General features: G+C 45.5%; 2 protein-coding genes across 2 annotated transcripts; both read left to right on the top strand.

Moving 5' to 3' along the window:
• The first annotated feature begins 1,599 nt into the window (after positions 1–1,599).
• Positions 1,600–3,902, top strand: exosc6 (exosome component 6). The gene is made up of 2 exons (XM_068739698.1): positions 1,600–1,877; positions 3,280–3,902. Exons 1-2 carry the CDS (start codon positions 1,600–1,602, stop codon positions 3,824–3,826), a joined length of 825 nt encoding a protein of 274 aa, XP_068595799.1. The 3' UTR covers positions 3,827–3,902.
• Positions 3,903–6,606: 2,704 nt separating this feature from the next.
• LOC137894041 (protein-glutamine gamma-glutamyltransferase 2) lies at positions 6,607–16,550 on the top strand. The gene is made up of 15 exons (XM_068739501.1): positions 6,607–6,622; positions 8,115–8,285; positions 8,516–8,746; positions 9,264–9,382; positions 9,757–9,885; positions 10,292–10,469; positions 10,572–10,704; positions 11,089–11,192; positions 11,448–11,590; positions 11,671–11,770; positions 13,516–13,661; positions 13,760–13,889; positions 15,115–15,275; positions 15,977–16,113; positions 16,379–16,550. The coding sequence occupies exons 1-15, from the start codon at positions 6,607–6,609 to the stop codon at positions 16,548–16,550; spliced, it is 2,070 nt and encodes a 689-aa protein (XP_068595602.1).
• Positions 16,551–17,334: the final 784 nt, after the last annotated feature.

Genomic DNA, 17,334 nt, shown 5'->3' with positions numbered 1-17,334 from the left:
TTTCGGAGAGAACCCACAAACTCCACACAGACGTGTGTTGGTTGTGGGTTCTCCGTCCTCCAGGTGATGGTAAACCACGTCCCTTGATAGGAATCGAACCCAGAACCATATATTTTTAATTAAAATGTGGTGCGTCTGTGCACCGGCCTACAGAGACGTCACAGGAAACGCTGCTCTTGAGATCCCACCAGTGGGAGCACCGGTGCGCGAGCAGCGGAAACTCCACAGCCGGTGTGTGCAGCTCTCTGGCGTCCGCGGCCGGTAAACAACCGCCGTCCCTGCCATGACGACCACACCACCGGGACTGAAGACACTACAGGGCGGGGAAGGGACGGAAACTGTCCCCCACCGGGACAACAACGCAACACAGCCCGCATTGGACATAAGTCCCCTCCGGGACAACAACGCAACACAGCCCGCATTGGACATAAGTCCCCTCCGGGACAACAACGCAACACAGCCCGCATTGGACATAAGTCCCCTCCGGGACAACAACGCAACACAGCCCGCATCGGACATAAGTCCCCTCCGGGACAACGCAAATGTAAATAGCGCAGCGCAACGGTCCATTAGGAAAGCGAGCTAAAATGCTGTTTCCTCCCATCTGCCTGTACTGTTGTCTAGAACCAAAATGCAATTCAATTTCTGTAGTGCCAGATCACAACAGGAAGTCATCTCAAGGGCTTTACAGGATTAGCAGGGAAAGACAGAACCCAACTTGACCCACAACAGCAAGCACTTTGGAGACGGGGGCAAGGAAAAACTTCCCTTTAACAGGCAGAAACCTTGGACAGAACCTAAGGCTCATGGTGGACCGGCTGGTTTGAGGAGGGCGAGAGAGAAAGAGAAACAAGGAGATGGATCAGGAAGTGATAGAGAGACAGAGAGCAGGAGCAGACAAGAACAAAATGTAACGTACAGGCTGCTGAACAAGCTACTATATAAAACTACAAATGCTAATGCTAGCGAACACAACCCGCATTGGACAGTCTCCAACGGGATAACAGCGAAAATGCCCGCAGTCAAACCCGACGCCAGCAAGCGGAAGCTCAGCCAGACAGGCCCATTTAACCGGCCGCGGAGAGGCGCGTTGTTTCCTCCAACAACGCTTTAATGAATAAATACTCACGTTAGTCACGCTTCCGTCGGAGAGAATGAACTACTGCACCGCCTCGGTCCGCGCTGCTCGACTGGAGGGGCCTGGCAGGCAGACAGTGGCAGTGAACCCGCCCATGTCACCCGCCCATTGGTCCGGACGCTCATTGGGGGATCCGATGTCGATCCCGATTGGATAATCCTCCCGTCAATCTTCGTCCAGCCCGCCACATCAGCGGGACTGACTTCCGCGGCGTGGCTGACGCAATGGGGAAGACACTGCTTCTATTATGAGATTAATGTTTAGTTAATTAATTTAACTTTACTTTTTAGTCATTGATTATCCGGGTGTAGCTCAGGAGGTTTTGACTTGAGAGTTTGAGGGCGGGATCTTACATTTCGATACCACCCAGCAGCGGAACCTCGCTACCATTTCCTGTTTCTGGGGGAACTATATCACTGCTGGACACGTTGACTTCCTGTCGCTCCTTCTCCTGCTGCGCCATGCCGACCGACTCCAAACGTCTACGCGGTCCAGAAGTGTCCCACAGTCCGTCTCTGTTCCGCAGCCCCCCGGCGGCCGTCCCGGCTTCTCGTTGCCGCAGGGCCGACGGTCGCCGCCCGGACCAGGTGGATGTCCGGCCCGTGTTCATCCGGACCGGGCTGGTGAGCCAGGCTAAAGGCTCCGCGTACATGGAAGCTGGGAACACCAAGCTAATGAGCTGCGTGTTCGGCCCCAGAGAGACGGAGCACAAAGACGAGACCGACATGAAATGCGGGAGGTGTGTAGGAGGGATGTTGTGGGATTGATTGATTGATTGATTATTGATTGGTTTTCTCCACACCAGTCAACACGCGCATTAGCTGGGTTGTAGATCAATGAGACCAAAGGCAAATTAGAGTTACCCGGTTATCAATCAAGTATATTTTTAAATCCAGCATATATCAGAGTAATTTACTGATTGATCTCAGATTCTTTGCTGTTCATTGCCGCTACGATCAGCTGCAAACCGGATGTACATCCGGACAGCCGCTTCTGGGCACATTCCTCCAGTTCTGGAGTGTTCGAAGCAAGGTTGGTCCATGAAGACATGGACGAGTGAGTCTGGTGCTGGAGAGGGTCCTGACCTCAACCCCTCAGGACGCCTTCGGGGCGAGTTAGAGCGAGGACTGCCAGCTTTGTGTCCAACATCGGTCTCTGATCGGGGTGTGACGGTACTCTAAAATGTCACTTCGGTTCGGTTTATTTTCGGTACATTAAAAGGCAGAAAAAAGTACTTTTTATTAAAAAAAACATGTAAACAATATAATTTCTATAAATAAATAAAAACCCATTTGGGTGATATTTCAAATAAATTAGACCGAGTTTTTAAAACTATTGTAACAACGTAAAAATCTCAATAAAATTATAAATAAACAAGATAAAACTAAACTTTTGACACTGAGCAGCAAAAACCTGAATATGACAAATGTAACTCCTGCTAACTGTTCAAGCTTAAAGGTTTTGGCTACAAAGATGAACTTCTCCACATTTTCTGCAGAAAGTGCATATCTGGTTGCCGTGACAACAGCTCCAGCGGAGGAGAAAACCCGCTCACTAGCAACAGAGCTAGCTGGAATACAGAGCTAATGCTTTGAGAGTTTTGCTGTGTGTGCACGCCTGCGAGCTTCCAGCGGCCTCCCCCCTCAGGCAAGAGTGTCCGACACTCAGATGCGTCCGTGCGGAAACTCATCCAGGACTTTAGTTCCGCACTGAGCGCTACGATTGCACTAGTAATAAATTTAATGACAACATGCCTAAAACCGACCGTGCAGAACCGAAACGGTTCAATACATCACGTGAACCGTTGCACCCCGAGTGTCTGACCTAACAAATGCCCTTCTGGAAGAATAAGCACATTCTTAGAAGAAGAAGAGTTGACACTGTTGTAGATTCAAATGACGGGCTGACATCTTTTGGTTTAAGAATGGGATGCTACTCTTTATGAGTAGTAGTAGTTTGAGTGTATATGTATGGTGTACAAGTATAAAAAAATAGTGGAAATGTTTAACGTTACTCTGTGAAATTTAGAGGAACTGTCTTGTAAGTGTGGCCGTTGGCGTCTGATTGCTCACGTTGCCTGTTGATGCTCGTGTGAATGGCGCAGCAAAGGGGTGAGGGGTCACCCATCTGTTTCTCTGCAGGCTGACCACTGACATGCGCTTCGCTCCCTTCTCCTGCCCGGAGAGGGGTTCCTGGATCCAGGGCCTCCAGGACAGGGACCACTCCCTGATGCTGCACGAGAGTCTCCAGCCAGCGGTGTGCCTCCGCAGGTACCCTCGAGCTCAAATCGAGGTCAGCGTGATGGTCCTGGAGAACAGCGGTTCGGTTCTGGCGCACGCCGTCACGTGTGCTTCTCTAGCGCTCGCTGACGCAGGGATTGAAATGTACGACCTGGTGCTTGGCTGTTCCATGCTTCAGAATGGTCGCTCCTATGTGGTCGACCCCTTGTACACGGAGGAAAGGGGCTGCAGCTCGGTCGGTGAGGAGAACCAGGGTGGGCTGACGGTCGCCTTCCTCCCCAGTCTGAACCAAGTTTCTGGACTACAGTCAGATGGAGAACTGACTGCGGACACTCTGACGGCTGGGGTTCGGACCTGCATAGAAGGATGCTATAAACTGTATCCCGTCATCCAGCAGGCCCTGGCCAGGGCTGTGCGCGGGGTGGCTCCGCCCGCCTCCGAGGGCTGAGTCGTAATTCTTTTTTTTGTGCCTGTTTTCTATGATTTTCGTTGTTTTGCTTTTTAATTAAAACGAATGTGATGGATTCTGTTTCTTTATTTAGCAGGGTGTGGAATTGTTCCTGACACTGATAACGGGAGGAGCCCACTGTGGATGAGCTGTCTGGGACGGATCCGAATTGGTCTGTTTAATGAATCCATCTGTTTCAGACAGCCGAGGGATTCGTCAATAGACGGTCTCAACGCAGTGCTGCTGTTAATAGTTCGATTACGGCTTCAGGAGTTTGAGGGCATTTCTGTCAATTATTTACTGCATGAATTACACAAAGATCCTCTTAAATGCACCTGTTTAACAGGATGTATTAATAAAATAGTAGAGATTATTAATGTGTATTAATATGATCAATGTCTGAAATTGCGTTTGACATTTGAGATCTGCTTCTACAAAATGTCGGAGAGAAAATTAGACTGAACTAAGCACTCTGAGAGCACAGGCCTCCTCCAAGCAGCTCGTTCCCCTCCTACCTGGATCTACAGCGTCCACATGGTGATCTGGATCATCATCAAAAGGTTCTAGATTGTTCTTGGTGTCTTTATACACCAACCATGAAAATTAAAGGTGAATCAGAGTTGATTAGGTTACAATCCACCGGCGTCGAGGGGGCAGGTTCTCCTTATATCTGCGTGGGTTCCCTCCAGGTTTTCGCTTCCTCCCACCGCTAAAACAGGAAGTAGATGTGATGTTGACCCTGCGATGAACTCCACTGCTCACCCATTGTCAGATGGGGTCGGCTCCAGCTCATCGTCTGTTCAAAAAGTATAACAAAGCGATCTGCATGAGCTTGTGGTTCCCCACCCGGCCTCTATTATTTCATTCATTCATGTATTATACTTTTAGCTTGTTTGTCCACCCAAGTCTGGCATAAGAGAATCCACGCGTGGGAATCTACCTCCAGGAAGTTAAAATGCAGCCCAATAGAAAGGTCGGATTGTGTGTCTGATTAATGACCTGGTGCAGCCGGTACTCGCTTACATTTTGTTCCTGCTCTCTGTCTCTAACACTTCTCTGTCCATCTTCTTTGTTTTTCACTCTCCTCCTACCTGTCATTCTCTCTCTTTCTCTCTCCCCCTCCTCAACCCAGACAGGTGGCTGTCCACCATGAGCCTTAGGTTCTGTCCACGGTTTCTGCCTGTTAAAGGGAAGTTTTTTCTTGCCTCTGTTGCCAAAGTGCTTGCTCTTGTGGGTCAAGCTGGGTTCTGTCTTTCCCTGCTAATTGTGTAAAGTGCCTTGAGATGACTTTCTGTTGTGATCTGGCGCTAGAGAAATAAAACTGAATTGAATTGAATTGCTAGAAAGACAGAGAGACAGAGACAACGCCAGGTAGGAGGAGAGTCAAAAGCAAAGAGAGGGAGAGAGAATGATAGAGAGACAGAGAGCAGGAGCAGACAAAAACAAAATGTAACATATAGGCAGCTAAACAAGATACTGACTAAAGAGCTGCTATATAAAGCTATAAATGCTAATGCTAGCGATATGGACATCAGTGTTGGGGGCCACAGGTCCAGGTTCAGCACCACGGACAGGGGGAGCTGCAGACAGAGAGACAGAAAGAGGGACAAACGGAGGGAGAGAGAGCACAAGACTACAGGGAAGAGAGAGATTACTGACAAATATGTATAACATGAATAATCAGAGAGAGGGAGGAGCTCAGTGTGTCATAGGAGGTTAAGCCACCAGTGCTGGCCTATGGCAGCATATTGATTATTGTATTGATTAACTATAAGCTTTGTTTAGTCTACTCTTGATCATAGATGGTGTCTGTCTCATGAACCGAATCAGGGAGCTGATTCCACAATAAAGGAGCTTGATAACTGAAAGCTCCGCCCCCCCCCCCCCCCCCCCTGGCTGCTCAGCTCAACTCATATTTCAGTTCCTGTACTTGAATGGCAGCATGGCGCCTCAGTGTCCTACTGACACCTCGGTGCGATAGCAAGGCTGAGGTCAAAGGCCTCGTTTTCCCGAAACATGACCATCCCAGCATTCCACAGCTCAACATCAAACTGATCTGAACTCAGCTTTCCAGTAAAGCAGATGTTTTACACCCAAACCAGATATTTGCTCTGTGCAACGTTACATCCCGTTGTGATGTACGCGGTGGGATGTTTGTCCACAAGCACTAACGGTAAAACGGTGGCACACAATTAAAAAAGCTCCTTCACAATAAAAGAAGTCCATAAAGGAATGTGTTCATTTATTTAACATGACTTTCCTTGAGCAAAAAAAAAAAAAGAGACAATTTGACATCACACAGTCTACGTTGTCTCGGTTTGGCAGAACATTTATTATCCAATCATAGATATTCTAAAATTAGTCTTTAAACAAATTAATTAATTAAGGTTTTGCAAAATGGTATCTGGCATCACCAGTGATCCTCTGAAGGTTCTTTAATGATGTTTTGAGGGGGAGGAAAATATGGGGACACATTATAATGAATCAATGAATCAGGTGATCGTCAGCAGATTAATGATGAATGTCATTTTTGTCTTTCTAAAACTTAGACAGTCACAAAGGCCCCTGTGTCGCTGCAAAAACACGCATGGTTGGCTAGTGATGTCACAGTGGTGATGTCAGAGGTCACAGATGTGACCTGAGGTGGGGTGGGTGACTGATTTGGGGCGAGTGCGTGTGTCAGACGGATGGGAGGGGCACTAGTGTATAAATACAGGACTGATAGAGACAGAGCCGAAACAGAAGAAGGAAGCTTCCCTCTTGTCTGACAAAGATCTGCAATGGCCAACCACAAGGGTAATTTATCTGCATGCCTGCCTGCCTGCCTGTCTGCCTGCCTGCCTGTTTGCCTGCTTGTCTGTCTGCCTGCCTGTATGGTGTGGCTGGATCATGTGCTGATGCGGGACCTGATGCAGAGGTGTGATGAGGCCCATCCTAATTCCTGAAACACATCCAAGCCCAGCTGGGACATGAGTTTGTATCCAAAAACAGAATTTCAGTCATATGTGTCTTTCCTCTGTTCGTTGGATATCCTAGTTATACACAGTTTCCAGTTAAATTCGCTAACTTGGAGTATTTGTTGTATTTAATGGACCATTTCGGGCTGCGATGCATTCTGCTCACACTGATGAAGGTCATGCTAGAAAGAACGATTGCATCTGTGTAGAGCAGAGATGAGGAAGATATCGGTTGATCAGACAGTCATTGTGTTGTACTGACTTTAAAATCAATGTGTTTTATTATTGACACCCAGACTGAGGCTCCACACTGGCAATGACCGAATGAAAGTTGTCTTGTTACTTCAGTTCACTGTTTTAGTCGCATGTGGACGCACATTTTGTTGCAGGTTTCCCCCTCATTACGTAAGAAGGGGAGAGATTCCTTCCAGACGTGTGTCAGGAGGTGATTACAGACCTACCAAACTACCAAGGATTGACTGGATGGTTTATTTTGCTGTTTTCGGGTTGATAAGGACCCAAAATTCACCATAATAGTGTAGAAACATGGGAAAAGTGAGTTTTTCATAGTATGTCTCCTTTAACATAACTGGGAGGAGTTAGATCCCAGCCAGGTTTCTGTCAAACAGAAAATATCTAAATGCTGATCTGAAATGAGATTATTTATTAAAAATGCCTTCGGTGCTAGAGAGCGAATATTTAACCCTTTAAATCCCACACCATGAAGTAATCGTCATAACACTGGCAAAAAACCCATACATTTTTATACAAGTGCTCTAATTTATGTAACTTTTGCAAAATCCAAAATTTTTGTATGGAAAATGCAGTTCCATGTGTTGGCTTGTATCTATCAGCTTTTGCAGGGAAAAACAAACCAAACATCTAGTAGAAGTCTCAAAATCCTGAAAGGCCACGTGTCTCAAATATGATACATTTGGCAATAAAGGGTTAAAAGTCCACATTTAATGGTTTTATTATAATTAATTTCTGTGGTGGTAGTTTTTATTTTTACAAGGTTTTCAGGAGTAACACCTCTCCTGTATAATTTAACAATCTCAGGGGATCGGGGAACAACACCATCTCTATTGGGTTCTGGGTGGGTGACTGATCTAAAGGACGCCCAGAGACGGGTTTAGGACTACATCTCTGTCTCCTGGTCCTGACTCTGGACTATGTCTCTGTCTCCTGGTCCTGACTGGATTGTCAGGCTTTTGGTTCTCTAACAAACTCAGCCAGATTGCTAGAAATGAGAGCTGCACCATCAATGCTCATTTCGCATCAGGAGACGGAACAAAGACTAGCTGCTGGTTGGTTGTTGTTTTCTCTGTTAGGTTTGATTGCTAATGTGGATCTCAGAACTCATGCCAACAACCTGGCTCATCGCACCAAGGACATTGATCGGGGGCGTCTGATTGTCCGTAGGGGGCAGTCCTTCTCCATAACTGTGCTGTGCTCTGATGGCGTGCCTCCAAAGCACTCCCTTGATCCGGCCCTGTATCTTGGTGAGTGGGCCGTGACATGCAGGATATATTTAGGATGATGATTTTTCGACTACTAAAACAAGAAATGCTTTTCACAATGGCATGCAAGCATTGTTTTCAACTATCTAACCAAGATTCCTAAGATGAACTTATGGCGTTCTGCGGCGCATAGTGTCCTCCATAGCGGGTTTCAGCTACAGCTGGTGATGCTGACCCAGCTGAAACGTTCTGGATTGTTACTGATTCTCCAGGTGAGAGTGACAAGGTGCTGATTCTGGTTCGGAAGGAGCCCCAAACCGGAGACACATGGTGGTTTCACCAGCAGCGAGCGCAGGATGAAATGCTGCTCACTCTGCACAGTCCAGCAGACGCTGCCATTGGCCGGTACTATCTATCTCTGCTGATGATGTCACCAGACGGACACATAGTAGAGAGGTCTGACAGAATTCGGTTCCACATGCTCTTCAACCCATGGTGCAAAGGTAAGTATGGGATGTATGTAACACACTCCTCATCGGTAGATGGCGCTGTGGAAGCATGCACCTTTAGTATTGGTAGCTCCTCACGCTCGTAAAAAAAAAGAGAAAAAAGCGAAACGGATAGTGAATTTGATGTTTCAGGTTTGCAATGTAATGCGTCACGTTTAACATTGGTTGAAACGTTTCTGTCTAATACTATAAGCGCAGTATACCATAAGAAGGGCTGCTCTGTTGGACGGTTTTAATTTGATTTTCATTTGGACATATCCGATCAAATAATACGTCAACAGGAGCATCAACATCACAAAGTAGCCTCAAGTCAAAGTCAGGTGTGGGAGGACCGACCCTTTCACTCTTATTGGTCCCAGCCGGGGCGACAGTGTGGAACAGACAGCAGACTCGTCTGTCTCATGAAGGAAGCGTATAAGACACGTCCTGTCAGTGTTTCCGGCGGTGTGAGGAGGGGAGGTGAACTGATTCCACTGACGACTGAGCTGTCCTCATGTCCTCTCTGTGCCAGACGATGTGGTGTACCTGCCAAACGAGAATCTGCTCCAGGAGTATGTGATGAATGAAGATGGAATCATTTACACGGGGGCCTGGGATTACATCACAAGTATTCCCTGGAGTTACGGACAGGTCTCTCTCTCTCTCTCTCTCTCACACACACACACACGCACACCATCATCATAATAAACCTAAAACATGTTGACAACGACGATGCTGATGATGCCAGGTGGTTCCATCTACTCAGGTGTTGAATCACAGAGTGGCCATGGACATCTGATGAACCTATGAATAGGTTTCTTTTTCTGTCTTTAACATTGTGGGAACCCCGAAGGCAGCCACATCGCTTTTATATTAACCGATACTGTTGGGACTTGTGTCGGCGTCTAATGGCGTTTGTGTTGTTCTGTGAGCCCTTCTCGTTCCTCATTTTTCTTCCTCCTTCTCTGTTGTCTTTAAAATGCCTCCCCTCCCTCTCTGCTGTCACTCAAACTCCTGCTTCTCAGTTTGAGGACAATGTGATGGACATCTGTTTTGAAGTCTTGGACAACTCCAAGGAATCCCAGAAAAGCTTGGAGATGGACATTGAGAAAAGATCTAACCCCGTCTATGTCAGCAGAATAATCACTGCAATGGTGATGATCTTTTCTACTCACTGATTGATTACTAGTGACTCTACAAACTTTACAGGTGTAGCATGGAAAGACAGGACCCAACTTGACCCACAAGAGCAAGCACTATAACGATGGAGGCAAGGAAATACTTCCCTTTAACAGGCAGAAACCTTGGACAGAACCTGAAGCTCATAGCGGACGGCCATCTTTCTTTACCGGCTGGGTTGAGAAAGAGAGAGAGACAGAGGTAGAAACACAGAGAGACAATGACAGAGAGGGAGAGACAGAGACGAGGACAGGTAGGAAGAGAGTCAAAGACAAAGAGGTGGAGAGCGAGCGAGGGAGTGATTCAGAGTGAAATAAAAGTAATAAAATAAAGAAATGAAATGATCCCATCCGCATGCAGTGACTAACAGATCATGTCCAGGTGAACTCTGACGGTGACAGAGGTGTTTTGAGCGGCCGGTGGGATGAGCAGTACTCCGATGGGGTTCCACCCTATAGATGGACTGGCAGCGTGCCGATCCTCCGGCAGTGGAGCAAGGCCGGAGCGATGCCGGTCAAATATGGCCAGTGCTGGGTGTTTGCAGGTGTTGCCTGCACAGGTGAGACATCACAAGTTTCACTTCAAGGAGAAACATTAAATGTTGGATTCTCAAAAAGCTCAAAGAGAAATGGGAAGTCAGTCTGATGCCTCGTGTTCACAGTGCTGCGCTGTCTGGGAATCCCAACACGCCTCATTACCAACTTCTGTTCAGCCCACGATGTTGATGCAAGCCTCTCAATAGACGTCCTGGTGAACGAACAACTGGAGAGCTTTGGTGGAAAAGACAGCAGCTGGTAGGAGAGCATCCAATCACGGGAAAATAACTATCGCTGTCTTTCATGCATTTCAGATCAGCTCATCGATTATAGTTGCTACTGATTACCAGAATAAAATCCAATACGGTGAAAAGGGTTTCATTACCTTTGACTTTTGCTGCTTCGTCATTCGATTGAAAGTCTTTCTAAACACTGGCATTTCCGTTGACCCGCTGCCATAAAGGATTCTCCAGCATTCAGGTCATTTAGCTTCCACTTGTCTTCTCCTTTCTGAGAATGGAACAGCAGCTTGTTGTTTACGGTGCTTCGTGCTGACTCCTTCATATCATCACACACATTCATACAGACCCGAACACAACGAAGGAGTCCCTCTCGTGCCGTCTCCTCTCTTCATCCCTTTAGGAACTTCCATTGTTGGGTTGAATCCTGGATGAGGAGAGATGATCTCCCCGTAGGAAATGATGGCTGGCAGGTTTTGGACCCCACCCCTCAAGAACTGAGTGATGGTATACGTCTCATTTTTTTAGACATTCCTTCTTCCCCTTCGTCTTCTACATATCTGTAATCCACAGCATGTACCGGTATGTCCCACCTGTTAATCTTTTCCTCCATAAGTGTGAGCTGTTGTCGTGATGGCAGATGATACGACTATGGACAGACTTTAAGCTTCTTGGTGTTTCCTCATAAACAAATCATAATGAAACCATCAGATGTTGGTTTCTGCCCCTCCATCGTCTATCCAATGATGTCATGTTCCTCAGGCGAGTTTTGCTGTGGTCCGTGTCCAGTGAGAGCCATCAAGGAGGGGAATTTGGAAGTGAAGTATGACGCTCCATTTGTATTTGCGGAGGTGAATGCCGACATCATCTACTGGATTGTACAAGGGGATGGCCAACGTCGGAAGGTGACCGATTTTAGCTTGGAGGGTCTCTCGTGTTTGCTTGATATAAAAAGCAGCAATGATGACGGCGATTGTTGCTACAGATCAGAGAGGACTGGGGGAGCGTGGGGAGGAGCATCAGCACCAAACATGTTTACAGCGACCTCCGAGAAGATGTCACTCTGCACTACAAATACCCAGAAGGTGAGCTGGGAGCATCAACACCAAGGAGTAAAAGAATATTCCATTGCTTCTCCACACTTTCTATGTGATCACATATTACCAGGTGACTCTAAAGCAGGGGTGGGTAAATTTGGACTCACGGGCCACAATGGGTTCCAAAATTTGGCAGAGGGGCCGGGCAAGGAACAGATGGATGGAGTGTTTGTATGAACTAATATAAATGACATGTTAGATGAAAGGATTTGGCCTTTTACATGTAGCATTACAAGGAAAAGAGAAAATGAATGAGGTATAATTTAACATTTAATTTAATGATATAATTTGGACAATTTTGGCAGGCCCAATTAAAAAGTGGCCCGTGGGTCATAGTTTGCCCATGCTAGCTCTAAAGCACATGTGTCAAACTCAAGGCCCGGGGGCCAAATGTGGCCCCCCAAGTCATTTTTTGTGGCCTGTGAGAGCTGTGTGCAGACATTTGTTTTTGTAAAATGCTGCATCTCTCACATGCTCTTAACAGCCCACATTTGTTGGTTGTTCTGCAGTTCTGCCCCCCCTCAACTGTGACAAAAAAGTTTTGAACAAAGTTAATGCCATAACTTGTGTTGGATGATATTTTTCTTTATTTATTATTTAATATTATTTACTTGAATAAGTTTGATTATTGATCGATGGAGTAGTGTGGTTTTCTTAACCTGATCAATTGAAAGGATTTATGTTATAATAACAGCAATAATCTATCCATATATTTTTACAACTATACAATTGAATATGCAATGTTTGTAATTTAAGTAGTGAACTGATCAAACGGAAACATTCAGCAACATGGCAATAACAATAGCAACACGCTGCAGTCAGGAAATCAATAATCTGCTGGAGGTGACTATTGAAAGTTATTTGAACTTTTTTGTTTGTTCCAGCATGTGCTGAAATGTTGATCCCGGCTACATATGGCACTCTGGATCAGCACTGGACAGCTCCATAGGTATTCGGCTACATATGTAGCTGTCCAGTGCTGATCCTGAAAGTGACGTCTTTTCTTTCTTTGACTCGGGGAATGTTCTTTATCTTTCCCACTTCGGTTGTTTTTTTGGTTTGAGCATGTCCATGACAAGACAAGGTGGTGGTTTTTTGGTTTTGTTTTGATTTTGTATCGATTATCTTTGTTCCTGCATGATGATTGCATTTGAATGGAACTTTTCCACATTATTAGATGTGTTAATTTATTACCATCACAAACTTTGGTTCATACTTATAATTTCTCTCATTTACAGTTTGGCTTTATCTCTAACAATTTTTAAGTTACAACCTTTTAAAAAAGTGATATCAAAACTGAATATTTTTTTGTAATTACTGTGGTTCAAAAGTTAAATAAAAATAAAAAGGTTGAACCCAGTAACATTCTTTCTGTGAGGCAACGGCACTAACCACTGCACCACCGTGTCACCCGCCCCTAATAAAAGCCTTTAAATTGGTTAATGCTGAAAAACAGATCTTTATTGGTTGCAATCTATTTTTAAATGTGTCGGTTATCCATATGACTTCGAGGCTAGCTTATAGACACAGAGAGAACACCCCTTTAACTTAAAAAATTCGTCTGATTGGAACAACTCATCCAGTTCTACAGTTATTTACCATCCATCCATAAAACATCCTTTTGTCTGCATGCATGAATGCTTGTGTTTGTGTGTTGTGCTTCATGGCTATTTCAGCTTGATGTTTTACCTGAAGGGGTTCATCCTTCTAATAAAGTATATAAAACTCCACAGGCTCCAAGAAGGAGAGGGAGGTCTATAAGAAGGCAGGACACCGGGTCACAGAGCTGACCAACGACGGCACAGATCCAGGACAACTGCAGCTGTCGATCAAGCATGCTAGGCCTGTTTATGGGACAGATTTTGATGTGATTGTTGAGGTACGTGGGGCTCAGGCTGTGGGTCAGTGAATGGATGGATCTGTGTGGGTTTATTAGCATCCACTTGCATTGACAACAGGAATCTGTTCTATTCACAGGTGAACAATGGAGGAGACAGAGATGCTCATGCTCAGCTGACCATGCTGGTCGTGGCAGTAACCTATCATTCTTTCCACCGTGGGGAGTGCCTGAGGCAAACCGCCAGAGTTTCAGTCCCGGCCCGTAAAGGTTAGTGGCTCAAACCCACAGAGGCCTCCGAGGGAGTCAGTGTCTAAAAATGGGTCTTTATTCAAAAATACATGACACTCTTCCTGTTGAGGCCTGAACAGCTAGATAACTACAAATATGGCTCATGCTTTTAGACTGGATATATACATTTTGATTACGGCGTTCATTAGCAGTTAGCAGAATGCCTGTGGTTTGTGGGCAAAATTGGCTTTACTGCATGACAAACCGAAGATGATCAGTTATCATTTGGTTTCTTATCTTTATTCTATATATTTGCATCTTAAAATGTCCACTACAGAGGACGCATGTCAACGGGCTGGGTCTCAGGAGGATATACTGCTGAATCATGGCTGTTCAAAATCGCATCCATCATCAACCCATTGTCTTGTAGACGACATCAATCGTCTTGTCTGCAGCCAATTTATCCACCTTATGGGTCAGGGGAGTTGCTAGAGTCTATCCCAGCTGACTACAGGCGAGCGTGTGGATACACCCATGACACGTCGCCAGCCCATCATGGGGCCACATAGAGACAGACAACTACTCACACACACATGCTCATACAATATAAACCATTTAGACTAGTCAATTCACCTAAGCTGCATGTCTTTGGAGGAAACCGGAGAACCCGGAGAGAACCCACGCGGACACGGAGAGAACATTGTATTGATTTATTTCACCTTTATTTAACCTGGAAAATCCCATTGAGATTTAAAACCTCTTTTCAAGGGAGTCCTGACCAGTTTTGTTTTAAATTAAAGCAACATTCAAACAAAGTAAAGTATAATTGATTATAAAAAACAATCACACACTATTGAGGCAGACTCCAATGCCTATAATTATTTTTTTATAAGACATAAATAGAGAGAGCGTCTGATGCAAAGAACTCCACCTCTCCCCTGAAACAGACTTCGGCAACTTCCCTGACCCGCTAAAGCTGAGAAAGCATCTCCATCTTCATCTCTGGCTTCGTCCTCACTGTCCTCACGTCTTTGCTGACGCTGTGGTTCAGACTGTAAAGGCTGATCGCTGCTAGCTGATCGCTGCTATACTAATCAATAGCAGTGAGCTCAGTGCTGCAGCCGTTTCACGTCACACCCAGAATGCCTTGCAATGTATACAACATTGGCGGCCCCAAAACAAAACTGATTTTATATCTTGTAAGAAATAATTATATATGTTTGTCTATGTATTTTAATGTGCGTGTGTGTGTGTGTGTGTTCAGCCCATAGAGAAGTTCTGCGTCTGCGCTTTGACAATTACGCCCGGTGTACTTCTGAGCATCCCGTGATCAGAGTAAAAGCCCTTGTTGAGGCTCTGGGGGGGAACGAACCAATCATGAGAGTGGCTAACATCCCACTCAGTGTACCGGAACTCCTCATACAGGTGAGCACACAGTGAGCACACGTCAGGTTAGGTTAAGTTCAACTTTACTGTCATTACACATGTACAAGGTAACGAAATACAATTAATAACAGACATGAATATACAAGGTAAAAAGATTTCGAGATTATATATACCGTATTTTCCAGACTATACGTCTCACTTTTTTAGGAAATGTATTTTGCGCAAGCAAAAACAAAACAAATTAACAGTTACTGATATTCAGAAAAGTTTAGCATGCAAATGAAGCACATTAACATACCGGACACGTAGTCCGCACTATGTTCAGACACTCTGTCAGGCTGTGATGATTGACGATATAGGAATATATATTTTTCATGTTAAAAATATCCAACCATACTCTTTGGAAATGGGTAAGGTCCTCCATCTACAAACTTGTTCAATCCTCTCCCAAGGTGATTCTGCAGGGTTATGAGTTTGGGGCAAATCATTATTCTAAAATGGCAAGTGTGACATTCTAGCTTTTCCCATCATCTTACCAACATTCAAAGTCCCTACTCTCAGTCCTAAACTCTTCCATTCCCTCTGATGCACATTTTTCCTCCTCTTCTTCATCTCTGTCTTCGACCCACAGTAATCCAATTTCCATCTATTTCAGGGGCGATGTAGCTCGGTTTTAGTGTAATAGTGTTAATGACCCGTTTCTGCATACACTCATACAGCAGATTATTTTCATTCTCCAGGTGCTGGGGAAGGCTGTTGTATGGGAACAAATGACAGCCTACATCTCCTTCACCAATCCCCTACCAGTCCCACTGAAGGGTGGTGTTTTCACAGTGGAGGGGGCTGGCTTACTATCAGCCACTGAGATCCATGTAAAGTAAGTGAGTGCCACACCTACACTGGGAGACGTGCAGAGACATGATAATTCTGTCCATGGCTGCATATATCCTACCACAATCAGAAATGGTTGCTGTTCCAGCAGCCAAACATCATTCCAAGAATGGAAAGAATGTGTATCAGAGCAATGGATATGACACTGAGTGAAAAACTAGGCGAAAGAGGCAGTATTTGACCAGTTCATCAAACACTAGTGTTCATGACTTCAAAAATAGGATTAAATTAAACTCAATCCTCTTTTTCAGGGGTGATGTAGCTCCAGGCATGAAAGTAAAAGTCAAGCTTTCCTTCTCGCCCATGCGGACCGGGATAAGGAACCTTCTGGTGAACTTTGACTCTGATCGCCTGAAAGATGTGAAGGGAGTCACTACTTTGATTGTCCGTAAGAAATACACCCATGTAATCACAGGACTTTAAAGATGACTTTAAAAAAATTTCAACTGATATGTTTCTCTTAATATTTACCCTTAATATTTAAAGTCACTGCATGTTGATAACAGCCTTCTAAATGTTTAATATATGCTCGATTGCTTGGAGTTTATATTGCAAGCCAGCATTCATACCATCCAAACAACCACTGCTCATTAACGGTTGGTAAGCGTTCCAACAATCAGTAGACAGGAGTGATCAAACTAAGCTCATGCCATCGGCCCTCCTGACCACCACCGACATTCACTCGCTCACTACATTCACACAGGCAATGTGGGTGAAACGTTTTGCCCAAGGACACAACTACAGTGAACACATGTGCCGGAGCCGGGAATCTAACCACCAACCTCTCGATCATAAGACTACCCACTCAACCACCTGCGCCACCGTCTGCCCATCCCTTCACCCGAGTGTCCAATGACACCCTAGGCCAGTCGATCATTGACCTCTGGCCTAGGGTGTGCTGATGCCACGTGTACTTATGGACATCCCTGCGCTTGAACAAGGTGCTTGTTATGGAAAAACTGTGTCTAGCACAGAAGTCCATTAACAGACCACCACTCACATTCAGATTGGCCAGGCCGTTCATCCTAATCACCCCCACTCCAAGTCTCCCTGTCACTGCCCACGTGAGTGTTGAAATCCCCCAGAAGAGCAATGGAGTCCCCAGCCAGATAACTATCCAGTACCCCTCCCAGTGACTCCAAGAAGGCCGAGTACGCCGCACTTCCGTTCGGCCCATTGGCCGAAAGAACATTGAGACACCAGTCCC

Source organism: Brachionichthys hirsutus, chromosome 5 (genome assembly GCF_040956055.1).
Source record: "Brachionichthys hirsutus isolate HB-005 chromosome 5, CSIRO-AGI_Bhir_v1, whole genome shotgun sequence".
Lineage (NCBI taxonomy): Eukaryota > Metazoa > Chordata > Actinopteri > Lophiiformes > Brachionichthyidae > Brachionichthys > Brachionichthys hirsutus.
Note: the sequence above shows the minus strand (reverse complement) of the source record. Positions and strands in the feature narration are given on the sequence as shown.

Excerpts from the sequence above, each read along its gene's own strand:
- exosc6 (XM_068739698.1), top strand. The coding sequence starts at position 1,600 with ATGCCGACCGACTCCAAACGTCTACGCGGTCCAGAAGTGTCCCACAGT. Across the intron at positions 1,878-3,279 it reads ACCGACATGAAATGCGGGAG|GCTGACCACTGACATGCGCT; the intron begins GTGTGTAGGAGG and ends GTTTCTCTGCAG.
- LOC137894041 (XM_068739501.1), top strand. Across the intron at positions 8,286-8,515 it reads TGATCCGGCCCTGTATCTTG|GTGAGAGTGACAAGGTGCTG; the intron begins GTGAGTGGGCCG and ends CTGATTCTCCAG. Across the intron at positions 11,771-13,515 it reads GCACTACAAATACCCAGAAG|GCTCCAAGAAGGAGAGGGAG; the intron begins GTGAGCTGGGAG and ends AAAACTCCACAG.